Source organism: Anguilla anguilla, chromosome 5 (genome assembly GCF_013347855.1).
Source record: "Anguilla anguilla isolate fAngAng1 chromosome 5, fAngAng1.pri, whole genome shotgun sequence".
Classification (NCBI taxonomy): Eukaryota; Metazoa; Chordata; class Actinopteri; order Anguilliformes; family Anguillidae; genus Anguilla; species Anguilla anguilla.
The window spans coordinates 15,117,857-15,140,484 of record NC_049205.1 but is presented as its reverse complement, the minus strand read 5'-3'; the positions used below and the strand labels follow the sequence as shown (position 1 = coordinate 15,140,484).

The 22,628-nt window shown below is 40.5% G+C and overlaps 1 protein-coding gene across 1 annotated transcript; it reads left to right on the top strand.

Annotated features, from left to right (window-relative positions):
- Nucleotides 1–1,518: 1,518 nt before the first annotated feature.
- On the top strand, nucleotides 1,519–16,486 carry LOC118227970 (endothelin receptor type B-like). Its single transcript, XM_035419110.1, has 8 exons — nucleotides 1,519–1,877; nucleotides 3,159–3,787; nucleotides 7,873–8,000; nucleotides 9,565–9,763; nucleotides 12,046–12,198; nucleotides 12,522–12,655; nucleotides 13,078–13,186; nucleotides 13,931–16,486. Exons 2-8 carry the CDS (start codon nucleotides 3,218–3,220, stop codon nucleotides 14,066–14,068), a joined length of 1,431 nt encoding a protein of 476 aa, XP_035275001.1. The 5' UTR covers nucleotides 1,519–1,877; nucleotides 3,159–3,217; the 3' UTR covers nucleotides 14,069–16,486.
- The last annotated feature ends 6,142 nt before the right edge of the window (nucleotides 16,487–22,628 follow it).

The following is a 22,628-nucleotide window of genomic DNA, read 5'->3' as shown; positions in this document are numbered from 1 at the left end:
GGAATGTGTTACCATTGTACTTACTGATATTGTCAACACGATGATGCAGACCCGCACGCTCCATAATAAGCAATAAAAATGACCTTTCCTGGGGGTGGCGTGGGGGGGCTAAAATAGGCTTTGGGAAAAAACACAGCGCAACAGGAAATGAGTATTATTCTAGAAGAGCTGCAGTTCCCTCCTATGGGAATGCGGCAGTACACATTGACTTTTAACTCCTGTAAACACACTGGACGTCACTGCACTACAGGACAGGTTGCTACTGGATGGCGAAGCCAAGCCAGCGGACGTGCATATTTATTTAGCTTCATCCTGCCGGCCCAAACCTCTCCATCGAAGTACACAAAACCTACCGTGCAGGGTCAGGAAAGCCTTTGAGACCCAAACGAGGTTTATAACATAAGCAACTGTTACATAAATACAACAACATGCTGATGTCCTCCTGAAGGCGTTTTGCAGCCTTGCACAACATGATTTTTAAGACCTGCTTCAGTAGTTTTGAAGAGTTTTTGGGTGGTGATAAAACCATCTGTTTAAACCAAACCTGATATGCCTGGTGTGTTCCTTTACAACACACTTAAACAGGTCTGTAGTGGGAGAGACCTTCATCTGCTAACTGTTTCAAGTCACATTGTCTGCTAACTTGCCTGTATACTGCCTTTCCTGCATCTCTTCTTATCTTTGCGTCTCCCTGATGTCCTTTAAAAAGGACCCCATACTGAATTTAGATAATGAGATAATGGACAGCTTTTTGGGTGGGAGGGAACTACAGGTGACTGACTGTATGATGGCTTCAGGAATGCAGTAGGAAGTGACTCCTGACAGGTCAAATAACTGTTCGGCAGGTTTTAGACAACCATATCAATGCAGGCTGCAATCTGCTGACTACATGGCTGTGAGATACGTAGTGGACATCAATGCACTGCTGAAAATGTGCAGCAAAAAAGTAAAATTATGTTTTCCCTTTGGTTGTGACCAGGGGAAAATTGATTTAATTTTTTTAGATTTATTTAAATGTTTTAGTTTTCCTTTTTTTCATTTGACTGGCCTGATCACACTCGTGAAACTACAATTATACCCCAATGCATTCCCTTATTAATGAACACAGGCATAATGTACAACTGCTTAAAGGATGCAGATATTTTTTAGGTAGTCAGGTTATCAATTACATGAGTTGAAATCCCTGACCTTTTTAATAGATAGTCAATAAACAAAGAGTTGAGTGATGTGCGTTTTCTTATCTCAGTCCAGTACTGTAACACGTAGCATATGGTTAAAATTGGAGGAAAAGTTCAAAGTAAAACTTGAATCTAATCCTGATCTATGTGCCTCCCTTTTCATCCAGGAACGTTAAAGACGGGAGATCGGGTCACGCAAAAACGATTTCCCCGCTGCTTTCCTATACCTCTCGCTCCTTCGATTCTTAACTCGGGAGCGTTTAGCGAAGGAAATTGCCGCGCGCTGGGGGCGAGCTCGGAGAAGGAGGCGGCGGCAACAGCTGTGCGGTTCCCAGACGCCCGCGAGCCGCGACTCTGAGATGATTGTCAGCAGGCAGGGCAGCGGAGGCTGGCGTTTCCTCTGGGGCCCCGTCGGTGACTGGGGGGAGGTGGAGAGATTTACAATCACACCCAGTCAAAGTGCTCCGCTGCTCCACACAAAAAAAAAAAAAAAGAAAAAAAAGAAAAAGGAAAAAAAGCCCTCCCCAAGACACCGGGAGACAGAGCGCTAGGGCTGCACCTCACAACAGACGCGCAAACCAGGAGGGACGACGCGCTTTGATACTCCGTTAATTACTCATGTGATGTGATTCGGGCGTCCCGGGGCAACAGCCGAAACTTCTTCAGCTGGTTCCAGGGGAGGCAAACATTTTAGGAAGGGTAGGTGAAAACCAAATGCATTTATTATTTATAAATGTATCAGTTTGCGTTCTGTCACCGGGTCCCACCAGGGCTGTGCCAATTCTGAAGTGTCATGCTAAGCAAAGGGATGTCTCTGCTAAATAGTTTCTTGTGTAAAAGGTGACATTTGGGAGTTTGAACAGGAAATACGATGGGCCAAAACATATCTAATGCACAGTGCTGTGATAAAAAAATTTAAAAAAGAAAGCACTAATATAGGCTACAGGCCTTTTCTCATTGACCTTCTTTGTTTGGTGAGATATAATACTGGTCCAGTTGTTTACTATTTGTTTTTAAGGATCTATAACTACAGTTCTTTTTTTTTTTTTACAAAACTGTTCTGTCTCTTTATAATAGACAAAAAACACTTCCAGGAAAAATAATTCCTTTGCTCAACTGCTTGAAGGTCACATGGTTGCATGTTGATTTAAAAAGTACAAAACTAATATCAGAACTGCGTATGCTTATTGTACTTTAAGGATATGCTTTTGCATTCAAGAATGCTTTTAAACAGACAGTTGAAACATGCATTGATTAATTGTTCTAAAATGAATTGTTCCGAAAGCAAATGTGTGTTGCGAAATGTTGGGTCTGTGGCTTTAATCAGAAACAGAGGAAACTCAAACAGCCGCACCAGACCTGACGAAAGCCACGAGACAAACTGTCAAAACAAGGGAAAACAAAAAAACTTGTATTTATCCCCACACCACGCACACGATGCTTTCACTTCCAGGAACTACACGGAGAGGGCACCTCGTCTGCGGTTTGATTGTGACGAGTCATGGCATTGCCATCTGTGCCCCTTCAGCAAGGCTGTGTTTGAAGTCAAGATATTATTGTCAGCTTGGTGTCAAAGCTCGGTGTCAAACATTCAGTATACACTTTCTGTCAAACTTTAATCCTGACAGTTGAACTTTCTGCCATTTTTGTCAGTTGTTTTTTTATTTTTTTACCTGCTACTACATTGATACTTTATATACAGTTAGTTAGTTTAATATTTTAATTTTGATTATTGAAAAAAATATCGAGAATTGGCCGGCAGGGGCGTTAATTATAATAATAATAACAATCAACCTGTGTGTGTATATATATATACATATACATATACATATACATATATATATATATATATATATATATATATATATATATATATATATATATATATACATATATATTATATATATTACCTGTCTGAACAGCTTGAAGGTATTTCTTTAGAAAAATAATGCACTGTTTCTCTCTTTTTTATCTGACCAGCTCTCTTGTGGATTCTTATCTCTTTTTGCCTGCAATCGAAGTGTGGAGTGTGCGTGAACATGGCCTTTACAGTCCTGCGCGCGTTGCAGTTGGTGATCTACATGGCCGGCACTGGAATGTGTCAGACAAACATTATGACCAAATTCCCAGGCACTGGCTCCCCCATCCCGACTCAGCCCGCCGTCCTGCACAACTCCGGAGCCCCGACCCACACCCCCCTCACGGCCGGTCCCTCACTTTTCATCCCCGAATCCGACAGCACCCCGGCCCCTGACCCCCCGTCCACGTCCGCCGACCCAGCTGCCTCCAACCCCCTCTCCGCCAACTCCTCGGACCCTGTCCAAAACTCCACTGGTCCCCAGGCCCACCAGCCCGATTTACAGCACAAGATACGGAGAATCCCTCCGTGCAACAGGTCCACCCCCATCGCCATCAAAACGCACTTCAAGTACATCAACACGGTGATCTCCTGCATCGTGTTCGTAGTGGGCGTGGTGGGCAATGCCACCCTGCTGCGGATTATCTACAAGCACAAGTGCATGAGGAACGGGCCCAACGTGCTGATCGCCAGCCTGGCCCTGGGAGACTTGATATACATCATCATCGACATCCCCGTCAACGTCTATAAGGTAGGACGGGAGAATCCCTTTTTCCTTCTGGAGAGTTCTTTAAAACAGACGTGGTTCTTTCAGACACAGTGTGTCTGTCCCTCTCTGGTTCCGTGATTTACAATTACCTATTTGATCTGTGCGTTCTTAATGGAACATATCACGGTGAACTCAGTTTGCAGGCAGGAACGAAAGGGTTTGCAGCGTTACTACTAGGACCCGACGTGCAGTGTGACCCTTCCCCCAGCTAAATCTTCCCGATCCCTATCAGGACCTCAAAGTCTTTTTTTTCCCATGAGAGCCCTGATATACGGCCAAGTAAAATAAACACATGAATCATGTGCGGTCTCAGAAGGAGGCATTTGGGCTTTCCAAAAGGTTGCCACTGCGCAACTTTCACATGCACATCCATCATCTGCACTAATACGCCACATGAATAAGCATAAACAGATTGTTGGATTCTTAATGAAGAAGTGGTGCACATTTCCATAGGCCTGTATTTCGAATTCACATGTAAAATGCTCAGTATTACACTAAGTGCATATTTTACTCTAATGGAGTACATGTGACCCCTCTTAGACTCCTATGATCTCAGTTTTAGTTAAATGAATGCTTACTGTATGGATGTATACATTCTCTTATCTCTGCGTTTAAAAAAGTAGTTATAATGAATGTAGGAATGAGTGCATTGAAAGTTCAGTGAAAAAAGGATATTATTTTGTTATACATACATGTATTCTTGGGTAGTGTTGAATAATTTCCACCTTCTTTAATATAATCATACAATTTCAATTCAACTGTATGATGTGTAAATGCAGTATACAGTATGAATGGATCATGGGTTAGACAGGAACAGAGCTGAATGCTGTGCAGCTTTTTAAAATCCAACTCTAATCCACTGAGCCCACTTAATTTACATATGAACATTCACACATCCAAATCTAACTGAGAAATAGATCTCTCTAATTATCACATGGTCTGACATTGTTTCATGAAAAGTGTGGTTTGTATGTACCGGCTGTCCAGTAATGATCATATTTGATTCAATGCACATTATAACTTGTGAAACAACAGCCAGGAAAAGAAAGTCCAGAGTTGCAGTGCTACATTTTTATTTTCTTGGAAACATGTTGTGCATAATTCCCTTTCTTATGTAACTATTGCACTGCACATGAAGCGCAGAAAGCAAGCGATAACAGATGGAGTAAAATACTTCACAGACAAGCAGAGTAAAAAATCCATATCTCTATGTAAAAGGCCTTTTTTATCTTTGAGTGATTTACCATGATGAGTCAGATGAGTCAGCATTGCTTCAGAAGTTTATTATTATTATTTAATAGCCTCTGCATTTTATGTTACCATAAATAAGACAGTAGGGACTTGGGTAACTGCCAGCTGCTAACAAAAACCATATCATGTAGCGGTCATGATCACAAAGTTGCACATTTTATTGTACTTAAATTTGTTCTTGCACTTTTGTTTGTTTTCATGAGTTATTTTCTTTTTCTGCGTTTGTATGCATATTTGTTGCATAGATTAAATTTAGAGATAACCTGATTCACATTTTAAAAAAATCTTACAATCAGAAAGTGATTTATCAGCTTTAGACAGGTAAAAGCAATTTATGCATCCGATGCTGAACTTTTATTCCACATACTACATGGAATCTGCAGCATGCCCAATCATATGCTCTTGTCAGTACATTATATTAAAATGCAAGCACCATTAACACACTTGTACGCTTCAAGAAAGCCTTTCAAGTCTTTAATTTCATCCAAAATGAGTCCTTCACTGTCTTTCAAATAAATGCATGCTTTTTTTCTGGGAACTGATTTTGATTATTGCTGATTGCTAAGTTGCTTGTGAAAAAAAAAAACATTTAATCGTCAGGGGAAATGTTGATTGAATCCAGACCTAACAAAGGTTGGATATCAGAAAGTGAATTTTCAGCTTCATGCCAAACTGATAATGGGGATCAAATTTAATGTGTAATGTGATATATTCCTGGGTGAATTGCCTTTCATGACTATACTAATTTGAATTATTAGACAATTAATTTATCAGACAGTTAATTCATCATCTACAATGTTCTTGTTAATTCTTCCCCTGGTGAACATTGTACTGTTCTGTGAGGTTTGTTTATGTGTTACTGTATCAGCAGGAGTGCTTAAGTGTTTTTGTTTTCAAAGGGTAAGATTCAGAAATGAGGCATTAATATATACTGAGAGGTATTAATTGCAAAAAAAGTGCACTTTGGCTGCCATATTACCCCTGAAGTATGCATTTCCAAAATTACAACTGTAAAAACATACTCTCATCTATGTCCACATTTGTGATATACAGATGTTACAATGCATATTAAATGAAAATGTTCACTTATTTCTGCATATTTCTGTTAGCTCCCAAAACATGGAGTAATTATGTCTGTAAATAAATGTTGGGGTTGTAATTAGGTACAAAATGAAGGCAGGAGTGTTGATTACCAAAGTCTCCAGGATAAAAGTCGTCATGATAAAATGAACAATCTCTGCAACCATAATTAGTTATTAAGATCTTATTTAATCAGCACTCATAAACTGAATAACATTATCACCCTGCACATTTTCTCTCCCCCTAGACAGTGAAAAAAGCTTGTGTCTCCTTTATCATCTAAAGCCAGTGAGACGAGTGTCACAGATTTGAGTATTCCATGACTACTTTAGCTAGTTTGGTCACTGAACTTTGCGATTCTTTTGGAGAACAGACAACTCTGCTCTTAATCTTGTCCCATCTTGGCTCTGGGCCATCAGAAGGTCACGAGGAGGCAACACATCGCAGGTCCCCCCCACCCCCCTCTCCACCCCCCATGACCATACAAAGAACATAACAACTGAATATGTTTGCCAGCTACCAGCCTAAATCCTCTGTGTTTGGGTTCCATCAGCAGATAAGAGACTAAATAAGACTGAGATATTGACTTCAATTCATTCAGAGCCCAGGGTTTGAACAAGACATTTGAAATCACCTGTGACCGAAGGAAAGGAGGTCACTTTTTAGTACTTTTGTATGAAAAATTGAATGCAGGAAAGTTGCCTTGGTTGTGGTGCCCCACATATGTATTACAAAGCCTGTTCCTTTTGTTATAGGATGTTTCCTATGGGTTTCATACAGATGCCAAAATTAATCCACTCCACACACAATTTAACAGCCATAAAATGGCTACCCAGAAGTTGCATTCTGTTATGTTGTAATTAACTGGAAATGTAAATAATGAGTCAGGATGTGTCAGCGAAGACATTTATCTAAACACCCATCAGAAAGGATTTGGACGATCCTTTTCAGGGAAGAGGCAATTTCTGCTCAGGGAACGCTGCCAAACTGGAGCCTGGATGGGACCTTTTGAGGGCAAGGCCGTTTTTCCTGCTGGAGACAGGGGAGATGCCGGTCAAGGGCATCTCTCTGGAAACCACCGCCACGCACGTCAGAGGAGTCATTCCTCCGAACGCCGACAGCCTTCGCCCACACCCCGCTGCTGGGAAACAACTTTTCAAGTCAGAGACCTGCAGCCCGAGGGCTAATTAGTCCCTTAATGGGTCAATAAGGGAGCCTACCTCCTTATATATGGCCTTACTCATGCCCCTGTGCCAAAAGAGGACAGTGGAACTATGGATGAAGTAGTCCCTCACCGCAAGTATTTTTTACAGAATCAAGAAGTTCAAGAAGTGAGGCCAGGAGAAGTTTGCTACTGCAAATGAAAACACAAAAACAGCCACACAGCTCCAGACTGAACTCGCTATCACTGCAGCTAAATTCTTTATTGAGTATTGTAGGGGGTGGACTCTTTGGGAAATGGAAAACACTGAGGTTGCCTGGGTGCTTAAGGCTGTGCGATCCGAAGTGGAAAAGTCGCTACTGAAGAGAATCAGGAGGTGGAGATACAGGTCATCTGTGATTTAATAGAAAATAGTATTTACGGATATAACTCTCATTGAGTTCTGAATCTGTGTAACAAATGAGATGAAGCACCACACAAAGCGACACTGTAAAAGCTATAGTTCGTTGAGACCCACAGTACATTTTCTGAAACTTGGTAATTGTAATCAATCCCATCATTCTTCTCTTTGTAGCTCCAGATGATGCAGTGGCCCTTTTCTCAAAATGCCTTTGGTCTGTTCCTCTGCAAGCTATTCCCATTCCTACAGAAGTCCTCATTGGGAATCACAGTATTCAGTCTAATGGCTCTCAGTGTGGACAGGTATGTGTATGTTTATCCGAACAGGGTCTATCACGAGCTTACATTTATACTGTGGGGAAATATCTGTTTAGTTTCTTGCTGGTAATTGAGATACCGGACAGTGCTTATCTATGCCTGTTGAAGCTAGAAGAAGACAAGTTGTGGTTACAAATTAGAAAATATATACATGTTTCCTACTGCTGCTATAACTAAGAAATAAAAATAAGGATTTTTGATATTATCACAGCAGACATTCCATTTTTTATGTACTTTCTGTGAGTTGACTTACTGCTTGATAGTATACAAGCATTGGAATACTTATCAATATTCATCAGAAAATAAATATTTTTGATCTGGCCCAAATTATTTTATCTTATTTCTATGGGGTTATTTGTTTTATATGTTTATTATTTTAGGAGAAAAAAAAAAGCTAATTGCTAAGGAATGTAGTAGAGCAGTGAATTCAGTTCAAGTTTCTAATTTCATCAAAATGTACGTATTCGGTCATACTGAGAATAAGATTTGTGGCATATTTGTGAGTTAATCTAGTGTCATTCCAATTGTTCACTGGAAGAGGACTGGTTATAGAAGTTATATTTACATTAATTTAATTGTTAATCTTGCTGTAACAACACCTCCTTCACTATTTAAAGAATACATTTTGTCACAAGCAAACACAATTGTACAGAAAGGAAACAGGAAATAAACACAGCTTGAGGAGTTTCCACGGTCATATTTTTATGGTTGTGGTTTAGTTGTGCCTGGTGCACCTACTGTGAAGGTGGGGTTCAAGACCAATTGTGCTGTAGAGAGCAATAAATCCCTCCAGGATAAAGGAAGGAAGTGAGTCAGGCTTGTGGCTGTTTGAGGTCAGCAGTAGCGGAAGGCAATGAGGTCACAGAGAGCTGTGTCCTCCTTTAAATAACCTCTTCCTCCATGGCGATATTCACAGACCATCCAGCCACCTGCACTGGCCTGTTTATAAACTGCCCCATAAAAATCCTGGAAAGAATCAAACAGGCTCAAATCTGCTCAATACATCTGCTATCACTAACTACCCCCCCCCCCCCAACCACACACACACACACACGTTTTATCTCTAATCTGTGGATTATATTATATTTCCCAGCATTCCTTTATGTTCAGTCACAGCAGGTAAATGCTAGTATTTAGTATTTTATTTCCAGTTCGGTCATAGGCACAAGGCCGATAATGGTGTGTTTCGAGTTTTTTGGCCATGGTTACTGGGAGAAAGATGGCACTGTCTTGTGGGTTTGATCTTAAGCAGAGGGCTGATGAAGGCATGTTCTTGAATGTTTGGCCAAAGGTATAGGGCTAATGAGGGTGTGTTCCTGTGTGTTCCCTCTTAGGAACAGGTTTAAACACGGCATGCTCTCGCGTGTTCCCTCTTAGGAACCGGTTTAAAGATGGTGTGCTCTCGCGTGTTCCCTCTTAGGAACAGGTTTAAAGATGGCGTGCTCTCGCGTGTTCCCTCTTAGGAACAGGTTTAAAGATGGCGTGCTCTTGCGTCTTCCCTCATAGGAACAGGTTTAAAGATGGCATGCTCTTGTGTATTGTGTCACAGGTACAGGGCAGTGGCTTCCTGGAGCAGAGTGCAGGGAGTGGGCATACCGAAGCAGACAGCCATCAAGATACTCGCCATCTGGGTCCTAGCCATCGTCCTTGCGGTGCCCGATACCATCTGTTTCAACATGGTCGAATCCAGCCATGGCAGCATCTCATTTCGCACCTGCATGCTTAAACCACCGAACGGCACCATGGAGGTACCGTACTTTATACAGTTATCTATTTAATAATGTCACAAGTGTCAACCTGCCTAATGTTAAAATTAACTCGGGTGTTACATTTCTTCCAGAGGAATAATGTGTGCAATTGTACCAATATGCTAGAAAACAGCTCACATGTGGGAAATTGTTCTACACGCAAGGCTTGAGGAATTTTCTAAATACATTTACTGAGAGAAGAAAACGCACCGCATCCCAAAAACAACATAAAGAAATATGAGCCAAAAGATAAATAAATGAGCACAATGAACTTTTACTCAAAAGAGGAAACAATGTGTGCTACAGACAGAAATAAAAATCCAAATAAACAAGAACAACATATGATTTAGAGTTTTAAAAAGACTGTTGCAAATGAGAATTGACTTCAGCATAAAATAAATGCATACTAAATTGATTTTAGGATAAAGTAAATGTGTTCTCCGATATGAAAATCCAGGGGGAAAAAATGAAGAAAAAAAAAGCAAAATGCATGCTTTGGAAATGAGCACTATGTTATTAAGGTTATTCAGTATGCAGGCGTTCCCACACCACAAATGTTACAGTAAATGGAACTCCTCTTGGGCACTTATTTGACCATCATGGTCTGTATGAGGTCCCTGTCCTCACCATTTCCTTTCTTAATATGTCTCATGCTGGCTTGAAATGAATCCACCTACTCCAGAAATAAAGCCAGGAGGGCTGTGAGAGCTGGCTAACGTCATCACTAGAGCCAGGGCAAAGAGAGCGGGTCCACAGGAAAAGGTCCACGGCCACATTGTCGTGAGACTTACCCATTCACAACTTTACTGCGCCCATGGAATACGATGTACGTCAGAAAAGCACCTTGACTCTATCACAAGTCAACGCCCATATCCACTGTTTTTAAACAGGAAAGTGAAGTTGCAATGTGTTTATTTTAAAAGTCAAGTGATCCATCACAGAACAGTTCCCAGACCTTTGAGAAAGTCCCCTTATGGACATAAAATATACAGCAATATAGGAAATATCAACATATTTACTATACTTCACAGTATATAGGCAAATATACTAATTATTGCCATCTTCAGATATTGCAATATATTTATTTCGGTGAAATATGTTTTATCATTACAATTCCACAACTCCACAAATTCATAAAATATTGCAATGTATTCATTTTCCATAAGGGTCAGAGGAATTCTTAACATCATTTTCCAGAGTCTGGAAGCATTAAACTTTATGTGAAAGAAACAATACACTACACAACATAAGGCACAAACAATATTTCACTGTTTGTATGGTAATGGCAAAGGCAACGATGCTAATTGCCAGTCACATGTCAGCCTGTAATTCCATATGAAGCAGAGTTAAAGCAACACCTAGCTACTCACACACTCATGCTACTGTATATAAACACCAAAATCAACTCCGACAGAATACTTTTAACTGTAACACTAACAAAGTAATAGAAACTCATATAATCTCTATATTACTGTTCATTTAAAATTTTTCCGTATGCTTCACATTAATATAAACGCAGGAACCACCCATTCAACAGCTGAAGGACATTTGCAGATTTTCACAAGGACAAGAAAGTTAGAAGAATATTGGAGCCAGTGCTCCCATTGTGCCAACAAAATTGTTGTTTGAAAGTAAAAAAAAAAAAAACTGAATAAACAAACTCCGAAAATGCATGTATATACAAAAGCAAGAAAGCAAAATCAATAGGCTGAAATTCTTAACTCACCGTCCCCACCCCCTCAGTGTAACACTGTCCTTATTCATAGAAATGGGGGTTGTTAATTGATTGCAGGCTGGCAGGTTAGCACCAGAGGGTTGGATGTGTGTCTTTTCAAAGCAGAGCCAGATGTGCCCATATCCTAGAGCATTGTGCCAAGACTTTGAATAAACCACAGGAAATATATGGGCCAGATGCATATGGAACCTGCGCTAACCTGATTTAAATCAGATTTCAAGGGAAATTATGCTTTGCACTGTGTTTCTGGAGCAGTACCATGCACCCAGAGCTGTACTGATATAGTGAATATATGTGGTATAGACAGATCTAAATGGTCTAGATCTATTGGTCCAAATCACAATGGTGTCTGTAGTGCAGTTTTGCCTCACATAGAACTCTTCTACACAGAAACTAAGCAATTCTGTTTAATCATATTGTTAAAAAATATATACAAAATATTTAATTATTTGACACAATGGTGCAGTGATGAAGAAGACCGTTGCTGTGTTGGTTGAGCTGACTCTTTGAGGACTAGCCTGAGCTAACTCTTCTCTGTTCCCTCCAGATGTATGTGCATGTGAAGGACTGGTGGTTCTTTGGGTTTTACTTCTGTATGCCCTTGGTCTGCACGGCCATCTTCTACACCCTCATGACGATCAAGATGCTCAACCACAGAAAAGGCAGTCTGAGGATTGCTCTCAGCGAACACCTTAAACAGGTAAGACAATACCATCACCTGCTCCCCAGTGCACCCACAGACACAATCAGAGAGACTCTGTAGGATTACAGCAGCCCATCTGCTGAGAACTACATCAGGACGCACATAAAGCCAGAGGTCTGTATGAACACAGAGCGCCCCCCTCTGGGTGGCTGCTAGATAGTGGTACCATTAAAAGTTCCTTTCTCCCATCAAGAAGTCCAATCAGTCCTGAAAACTCTGATATGAGTTTCCTGTGTCATTACAATCTCTATCCACTGTAAGGCCTCTGACGCAGTAATTTCTCTGAGGATAGTAATTAACCAGGAGTTGGTTTCTTTCAGAGGCGGGAGGTGGCTAAAGCTGTCTTCTGTTTGGTTCTGATATTTGCTCTGTGCTGGCTACCTTTGCACATGGGCCGCATCCTGAAATGGCTTCTGTACAAACCAGAGAGCCCCGACCGGTGTGAACTTCTCAAGTAAGTAAAGCGAGAGTCATCAAACCACAGCACAACTCGTAAAGCAACGGTTTTCTGTTTTGTATGAATATATTCTGCGCCAACCTAATGGTGTCTCTGAAACGTGGCAGAAGATTATTACAGGTTACGAAAATTGGTACAATGTCTATCAAATGAACAGTACAGGTAATGCCACTGGTGACCATGCAGTAGACATTCACTTGGATTTATTTGGCATGTGTTGTTCCCCTGTGGAATTTTTCTTGGAATGTGTGGCTTTATGCTTAAGAGGAAGACTGTAAAATAATTGCTTTTATGTTAGGATTAACATACTGCACTTCCACCTGTCACACACTGTACATCCCCGATTTTGTCTTAATTTTGAAAACGCTATGAGGTAGTCACACTGTAGTTGATATTCACAGACATTCCCTTGATTTTAGCTTCCTGTTGGTGCTTGACCACTTGGGCATTAATTTGGCAACTGTGAACTCCTGCATCAACCCCTTCATCCTCTATTTTGTCAGCAAGAAGTTCAAAAATTGTTTCAAGGTAGGTCTCTCCTTGCATTTTACTGTGGAGCACACACATTTCTTTTTTCACTCAGTTCATCCCATCTGAAAGCATAAGTCTCATTCCCTCCCAACTCCCCTGCTCCCCGACCCATGGGACTCTCAAAGCTGTGGGACAATGAAACCTGATGGAACATGTTGAGAACATTCTTCTGAGAAAACCAAACTTTGGTGGTGATTTGTTGCAGACTGATGTCACATTCTGCATTCTGACAGAGGACCCTAGAGAGAGATGAAAACAGTCCCATTCTCTATGCATCCAAACAAGCGATAATGTTCAGTCCCAAAGCCCAGTTTGGTATCTTACAGGTTGCTAGGACTGCAGACTTCACTGTCACCTACAAGAAAGCATTATGAAGCAGTGATACTGACAAACTAACTTGCTTTTGTGTTCACTGTAAAACTTAAAGGCAAAATGTTCAGCAGTCTTTGGTCTGCACAGGCCCACACCTAATCACAGCTGATATCCTGAGATAGAGTGGCCTTTCAGAACACTGGAAGACAGTACAACATGGCATAAATGTATATGCATGTGTGGTCCATGAAGCAAAACAATACTGTGAATGTTTTCGCCTCTTTCCTCTGTAATCATGGCAGGAGTCTAAACAGTGTGCTGTAGTTGCATAGTATGCACGCTTGATGGTCTTTCTCTCTCTCTCTCTCTCTCTCTCTCTCTCTCTCTCTCTTCTCTCTTTCCTCTCTCCCTCGCTCCATCTCCTCATAGTCTTGCCTGTGTTGCTGGTGTTACTCTGGGACATTAGCCGCCAGTACACCGCAGAACGGCACAAGCATCCAGCAGTGGAAGAACCAGGACCCCAACAACCAACAGGCGGACCACAGCCAACGTAAAGACAGCGACTGAGTCATGCGCTGACTGTGGGCCTGGGGAGAGGGGGGTTTCAGCGCTTTTAAAGAGGGCATTTGGGCCCTTTCCATACAAGGCACTGAGGATACACTCGCTTGTGCAGAGCACCGTAACAGTTCTGAGCCAAACGCAATGAAAAAAAAAAAGCTAATTGTGTACAAGTACACAGACAATGGGACCGATGTGCTCACAGCGTTTCCCAGATCGCACAGATTTGGCAGCGAGCGTTTTTCCTGAGACGATGAAAGCATTGTTTGCGGCGGAAGAGGAGGGGAGAGAGATTGGAACAGGATACACCTGAAGCCGAGCTGTGCGTAAACCTAATCAGCGGCCTCGCACTGAGGGCGAGGCTTCTGGGAACAGTAGGAAGGAAATGCGGAGTGGCCTCCATGTCAGAGCTAATGAAGGAACCCAAGGCTACTGTCAGACCAGGGCCCTGTCCTAGCGTCCTCCTCACTCACACTCATATTCTACATGTACTACGCAGGGTATTTATACACATCTGTGCACTTGGTCTATGAATGCATACACCCAAACATATCTGAAGTAGGCTTGTTCATAAGGTGATGTACACACTCCCTGGAAGACTGAAATGAGAGCCATTGAAGTGCAAGCAGAGGTTGTTTCTTCTTTTAACCTCATAAGCGTTTGGATTATAAAAGGTTATATGCTGTATTAAAAATGTACTTATGTGAATAATCCAACAGAATATTTTGTATGTGCTCACACCGCATTGTATAACCATCTGAGCACGTTAGGAAAAGAAAAGCATAACGCATCACTTTCAATTGAAACGAAGAGGTGTTGTCACCTTGATCCACTCTTATAAGTTCATTAGCATGGGTATGCTTGGAACTGTATTTTGTGAGTGATTCATGCACACTGTTCATTTGGGCTGTTGGGTGGTCCATTCTGTTATGGCAGAGGTCTAATATACTGATGGGCCCTGAGGTTTGGCATCGAATCTGGACCGTGGCTTGTAGCACTGAAAAGTGAGATTGGCTGCAGCATTACATTAGGGATAGGAGGGTTTCAGTTACAGTGCCTTATCAAGCACAAACAACTCCCATTGGATGATCAAGTGAATTGAATTCAATTCAATTCAATTAGGGCGGCATGGTGGTGCACTGTCGCCTCACAGCAAAAAGGTCCTTGGTTTGAATCCAGGGGATTTCCGTGTGGAGTTTTCATGTTCTTCCTGTGTCCTGCGGGTACAGTTTCCTCCCACAGTCCAAAGACGTGCCTGTTAATTGGAGAGTCTAAATTGTGAGTGAATGGTGTTTGTGCCCTGCGATGGACTGGTGTCCTGTCCTGGGTGTAGTGTCATCCTCCAGCTCATGTCCATGGAAGCGTGACTTGATGTGCATTAAGAAGCAGTGCTTGGCATGTCATGCTTGGGAGCAAGCATGTGCTCATAATATACAGTATATAATATAATATGTGGTTGGACATTCCCAACTAGGGAATCGAAATAAAATAAAAAATCATAAATACTCTTCATTTAACACTTTACATGTCTTAAGGAAGATCTCAAATACCATGGAGAATTAGGTCACAGACAAAATTATACCTGCCAATATTGCCAAGGAAAAGTGAATGTAAATATGTAACAGTCTATTCCAGATATACAAATGAAAAACTGCATATAACAATGCATTCAGCCAAAGCTTTATAACTGTGAAACATGTTCTTCAACTGTACAGTAAATCTATCATTATTACTGAGTTATTCATGTTTGTATTCTCTGTATTGTCATGTTTGTGTATAAAAATCATATTTTGTGTATGTCATCCAATGCCTGGAGCAGGATTGACTTGGTCTTGTTTAAGTCTGAAATACTAAACTGTGGATGGGAGGTGTACAACGTAACCTAAAGAAAGGGAAAACTTCACTCATAAGGAGCATGTGTGCATTTCCATATTTATGATTTTATTTGTGTGCGTGTGAGAGAGTGAGAGAGAGACAAACTCAAGACTTATACCACCAATATTGTAAGAAATTGCTTTGTAAACTGTATGTACTGCTTATGTCCACGTTTTATTTTTTTAACAACATGAGGTGTGACAATTTTCAGCATCACTCTCTCCTTAGAATAGTCATGTAACCTCTCTGCACAGATAAACAAGAAACAACATATTTGTGAAAGATTAATTATGAATGGTCAACAGTATTAAAATACTCTATATTCAGAGTCAATACATTGCACTTAATATTTGTGAACTTGTTCATGGGATCTTTTTTCAAGGCAATGTTGATCAGCAGAACATTATCAAATTATCGAAGTTATTGCTGTGATCTTGCATTCTCCTGTATTCAAGACATTTTTAAAGTATTTCACTGTGGCACTTAAGATGGCAACAGTAGCTTTTGGCCATCCAGTATTTGCAAAAGCAGGTTTCTTTTTCTTATTAACATTGTCAATGAAAATCCACAGCTTATTTTCAATAAAAGACCATTTTAAGGACAGACAGCTGGTTGTTCGGCTGCAGTTCTTCTGATTCGGGTCAGTCACGGGAGGACGGCGCTGTCGGCTACGGCTGTGGTCACGCAGCGACGCGCTGTCTTCGCACGGAAGGGAAAAGGATCCTTGTGGGAGCCGTCTTTTCGGTTTCCCGTGAAGCAGGAGTTTTGTCTGGGAGTGATTTAAAACGCGCTGTGACCCGGGGCTCTGGCGGGTCGCAGGGATCGGGGTCACTTGTGTCAGTTCCACGGATGCGAGGGGCTCGGAGGCACAGGAAAGAGCGGATGAGAAGGACAACTGTCAGGAACTCTGGGGAAACTTCTGTTTGGCACACGGGTTGAACCTCGCGTCTCTTTTGAACTTGGCACAGCTCTAGCGTAGCCCGTACTCTCAGATGGGAGTAAAAATATCACAAATAGAACTGCAACCTAGGAAATGATGGCCAGAGGGAAAATAAATGGAGGTTTAACTTATCTGATATGGCTAATATGTGTATAGATTTTTAGACCCGAGGTGTGTGCTCAACTACAATATATTAATCATACACAGTCAAAATGGAGTGTAGCGGTACTGCTTAGCTATTTGCTAGGCTTTAATTGCAAGGCTACTTTATGAAAAAAATAAAGCAAGCACAATGTGCTTTGCTAAAATAATAATAATAATGAAGAAATAAAAATAAAACTTTTTTTGTGCTTTCCAATACAAAAAAAGATTACTTTTTTCTGACCTGTTTGAGAGCGGTAAAACAGCACTGGTAGATGAAATGTTTGTTAAAACTATTATCATACAATTCAAACATTCAGCCTATACAGATAAACAAGGCGTTACAGTACAATGACCTGCCATAAAGGCAAGGAAAGTGGAATGGTATCAGTCCACATCACACACCATCCACGGAAATAGTATTACTGATGCTCAATATTTACATGTCAATGTTCATTAACTTGATGAATGACAGGGTGTTGATGATACATTAGTGACATTTCCTTGGTCTAGAATAAGAGCCAAGAAGTTCTGTTACTCATCAAGTGCAATGGCTGGTGTTTTTGTGTTGTCCATTTCCGCAGATTTATATAGTTGCTTAGACTGTATGGTACGAAACATTTGGAGCTGTTCTGAACCAAGTATTCAACAAGGTTATACGGAACTTAAAAACTGAAAAAATAACTGACAAAAATAACTCACTCACCAGCTAATTAAGAAACACAAAGCCTATGCCAAAATCACAACTCTGTCATCAGAATCTTATTTTAATCTTAATTCATGATTTGTAACTATGTTTTTGTAAGCACTATACAAATAAAGTTCTTCTTCTTCATCATCTTCTTCTTCTTCTTCTTCTATTTCTTCTTCTTCTTCTTCTTCTTCTTCTTCTTCTTCTTCTTCTTATTATTATTATTATTATTATTATTATTACTTGTACTCAAAGGTTAAACATTAAGAAGTGTTAGATTAATGTAATAAGATAGTTGTGATAGTGATTAGGTCAAAGTGTAAACTTACAGCTTAAAGAATGTTTGTAACATTTTTTTTAAAATCAATATCTCTACATCAACTTTCAACAAAAAAAAGAGACATTTCTTGACTTGTTTTCAACTGCTCTGTTTGTCAAAGAGATTCCGGGGCAAGTTTTTCTTGGGAGTCTGGTGTATGCCAATGTTTCAGAATTCCTCTTGAACTATGGTTGAAGACGTGGAAAATTATGTCTGCCTTTTGACGTAGGAAGGAGCAAAAAAACTTTGTGAGTTTGTGTGACGTGCTTCTGCCTGTTGGGAAAGAGAGACCAGTTTTAGTTCTGAGGAATTTGGTGGGAAAATGATCTCTTGCCAGCACTGAGCTGAGTAACGCTCTCAGGCGAATAGGGAGGGGGCACAGAGGGGCCAGGGGAGGGCCTTTATATAGAATATGACTGTCAGGGCCAAAGATGTTTCCTCGCTAAATATGTTGAAGGCCAATAGTTGAAAACAAGAGGGAAAATTGTACATTCAGTTCCCTGCTGACATTTAGAGGCCTCTGTGTACCGTTAGAGCCATCCTTCATTCAGACCGTTTTAGATCACAAAAGCCTGCTGTTTTCCCCTGTCATGCCTGCATCCACAGTGTTTGTTAAAAAGGTTCATATGTACTGTATGTCCTACAGACTGCTACCACAGCCCTCTGTGTAAAACATGCATAGTCTCACCTCTAAAATGATTTTGAATGTAAGAGCTAATAGGGGATGCATCTGAACCGCACCGCAATACCATATTGGGACATGCACAGATAATGCAATGTATACAGGTTTTAGCCTTCCTGAAGTTCACCAATGGTATTTGGATGGTATTTGGTAAATAAGAGCAGTGGAACAGGTGAGCACAAAATGGAGAATGAAACAACGCTAATTAGTTGTGTGCATAAAAACACATTTCTCTCCACATTGCCAAGAGTGTAAGATGAAAAGATGCCACCACCAGATCTGCCAGCCAACCGTTTGTTGACACAAGTGCTGACTGTGATCCGCAGCCTTGCCGGGCTGTTTATAATTGCCCATAGTGTCACTCCGGTAGAGACGCTTTCATGTCCAAATGTAATACCTGCTCCAGTGGAACACCTGTTCCCGGGGGCCAGTCTGTTCCCAGGTGAACATTTGTAACAGTGGATTACCTGTCTCCAGCCTACATGGTCTAGGACGTTACTCGTCTGTGTCAAATACCTGTGGTCATACTTCATGCCTCTGTAATCAGAAGGCTTTGAACATGTAACTAGCATTCCCAAGACTAACTGTGATGTTCCTAGTTTCTGTAAGCCACTCCGGATGAATGTGTCTGCTAAGTACATGTAATGGCTGTTCAAGACCCAGATTGAAGTTATTAGCTCAAAATAAAATTTAAAAATGGTTCTGGACCACAGCTGTGTGTTGGATTCCCTGTGAAATCTTCTTCATAAAAGCCAAAACAGACAAACTGGCATAGGCTTGCAAAATATGTCTGTTCGGATATATTATCAAAGTGTGTTTACTTTAAGAATGAGAATGACTTCATCTTTCATGCAAAAGAACTGAAAACTTTTCTCATGCCAGCTCTCTCATATGTGCTGTTCAGAGCGGGAAATTATTCCTAATTCCCTTAATCAAATAGCAATGCAGCAAATTCAACCCTATTGCATACTGTAGCAAAAACTCCTTAAGAGTCTGCCGTTATATACCATCGTTCCCTTCATTTGTATAAGTCTGCTTAAGGCATATTATTTCCACAGATGACCTGAGACCTTCTGAGGCAGCTTCCACAAGTATATATATCATACTTTTTAGCTAACAGCCATACCAGTCTTTGATATTTCATCTGAGGACTGAAGCGATGCAGAGTTGGGCTTGGTTATCATTTGAATTTGAAACTCCAGGCAAAACAATGCTGCTGGTGGAAGTAGCATTTGTGAGCCAGAAGGGAGCAATCTTACCTTTGGACCACATATAAATCCAATGCCCTAGCATTGCAATGGGAAACTGTGTTTTAGGAGGTGCCATCTATTGGATTGGATGTTGAACTGTTGTCCAGAGTCAGTGTAGTCAATAAAAATTACATGATACATATCGTAAAGATTTCCTCTGGAGTCATGGATACATTCTCAGTCTGGCCACTTAATCACCTGCCAGTATAATTGATTCAACTAATTTCCTCCCTCTCAATCTCAGCTGATGTGTCAACTGCCACAAGATGGCTGCCATGCATCACCCAGATGCTACACGTAGATGGTGGTTGAGGTGATGTCCCACTTTCACTGTAAAGTACTTTGAAATCATAAAGCGAGATACACGAGAACCACCGGTCATTACATTGTATTATGACATTATATTATTTTCAATCATTGAGTTTTCTCAGGTCTCCCAAGAAATAACCAAACCCAGTCCTGCTCAGCTTTAGTCATAGTATGTGTCCTGTGAGACCTCCTAATGCTTCTATCTCACCCTGTCACGTTACCAGCATGTGAGATGTTTTTTTTGTTCTGTCCCCAAAGCTGAATAATCATAAATGTGAGAGGTACTGTGACCTGATTTACTGCATGAGCAGAAGCTGCCATATTGGCTAGTGCCAACAATGTGCCCTGCTTCCTGCATCTACAAAGCCCTAAGTAGCATTGTATCAAATATTTGTAATCATTGTTTAAACCATTCTACATTATTTAATCTCATTCTGGTTGAATGTGATGAAATCATCTGAAAAATGTTTTGGTTCCATTGAAGCTGTTCCCTTGTCAAATTAAACAGAAATGAGTAAGAAAAATATGATGTAAGACAGATATCTGCGGTCACATTTGCATGTTTGGTGAACATTCTGAAAGTATTTTTATTACAGGTAGTTATGCCTAATGAAATTGCAGTATTTAAATTATGTTTTAAAAATGTACAGTATAAGGAAACAATGCATGGCTAGAAGTTACAGCTGGTTTCATTTATTTTTGCTGATACGCTATTAGTACAGAGTACTTTATGTTATGAAGTATTTCTTTCCATTTTAGAGAATTACTAAGATCACCTCTCCTTCAGCCACAACAGACCACAGCAATGGCCACCCCTCAGTTTTCCGTTATCGTGCTTCTTCTGATTGTTACAGTTCTGCATTGATTCTGTAGAGTCAAGCAACAAGCAGCACAAAGTCCAACCACAAGCCACTGCTCAGTGACAACACCAAAAACTGTAAAGGAATATCTTAACAAAATTTCTCCAAAACGGACCAGTAATCAGCTTTGCTTTGCTGTACAGGTTTCCCTTCTTTTTTCTTTTTTCATGGCTAGGTTAACCAGCATGGTCTATTGCTTGTAAAAGTTACATGAAGGTATCATAAAAAGCAGATGAAGGTATCGCCTGCCAACGATGTGCCCTGCTTCCTGCATCTACAAAGCCCTAAGTAGCATTGTATCAAATATTTGTAATCATTGTTTAAACCATTCTACATTATTTAATCTCATTCTGGTTGAATGTGATGAAATCATCTGAAAAATGTTTTGGTTCCATTGAAGCTGTTCCCTTGTCAAATTAAACAGAAATGAGTAAGAAAAATATGATGTAAGACAGATATCTGCGGTCACATTTGCATGTTTGGTGAACATTCTGAAAGTATTTTTATTACAGGTAGTTATGCCTAACGAAATTGCAGTATTTAAATCATGTTTTAAAAATGTACAGTATAAGGAAACAATGCATGGCTAGAAGTTACAGCTGGTTTCATTTATTTTTGCTGATACGCTATTAGTACAGAGTACTTTATGTTATGAAGTATTTCTTTCCATTTTCGAGAATTACTAAGATCACCTCTCCTTCAGCCACAACAGACCACAGCAATGGCCACCCCTCAGTTTTCCGTTATCGTGCTTCTTCTGATTGTTACAATTCTGCATTGATTCTGTAGAGTCAAGCAACAAGCAGCACAAAGTCCAACCACAAGCCACTGCTCAGTAACAACACCAAAAACTGTAAAGGAATATCTTAACAAAATTTCTCCAAAACGGACCAGTAATCAGCTTTGCTTTGCTGTACAGGTTTCCCTTCTTTTTTCTTTTTTCATGGCTAGGTTAACCAGCATGGTCTATTGCTTGTAAAAGTTACATGAAGGTATCACAAAAAGCAGATGTAGAGTAAAGGTTTTCATTTTGCTCAGATGGAATTGTTATTGATTTCTTCTGTCCCAAGTTAGCCATGTGGTTCTTCCCATCCTGCATAGCAGTCCCTCCAAGCAAATATCCCAGGCCCTGGGTTTTGCTAAGCCCATTTTTAATTCATAAAAGCCGAAAGGATGGATTCAATATTCATGAACAATCTGTCTATAAACAACAGATAATGCATCTGTGGGGCAGTATATTCTAAAACAAAGGAAAGTTCTGTCGACCGCAAAAGAAGTGAAATGTCGTGGTCAAACAGGATACAAATCTGGCATAAATAGGTTTAAATAAATAGGTCTCCCTTACTACACTGTTTGGAATGATACAGCCCGAGAACTGAAAAATGAAAAATTGACAGATAAGAGTGCAAACAATTTGCCGGAAATGCAGGGACGTTTTATATTCTTTAAAAACTGGCAGATAGGGAGGGGATAAGACCAACCAAGGGCAGAATGTGTTCAGA

What these genes read in the sequence shown, in the direction of transcription:
- LOC118227970 (XM_035419110.1), top strand. Translation starts at nt 3,218, where the DNA reads ATGGCCTTTACAGTCCTGCGCGCGTTGCAGTTGGTGATCTACATGGCC. An exon ending in ATGGCTCTCAGTGTGGACAG is followed by an intron (nt 8,001 to 9,564) that starts GTATGTGTATGT and finishes ATTGTGTCACAG; the next exon opens with GTACAGGGCAGTGGCTTCCT. An exon ending in AGTTCAAAAATTGTTTCAAG is followed by an intron (nt 13,187 to 13,930) that starts GTAGGTCTCTCC and finishes ATCTCCTCATAG; the next exon opens with TCTTGCCTGTGTTGCTGGTG.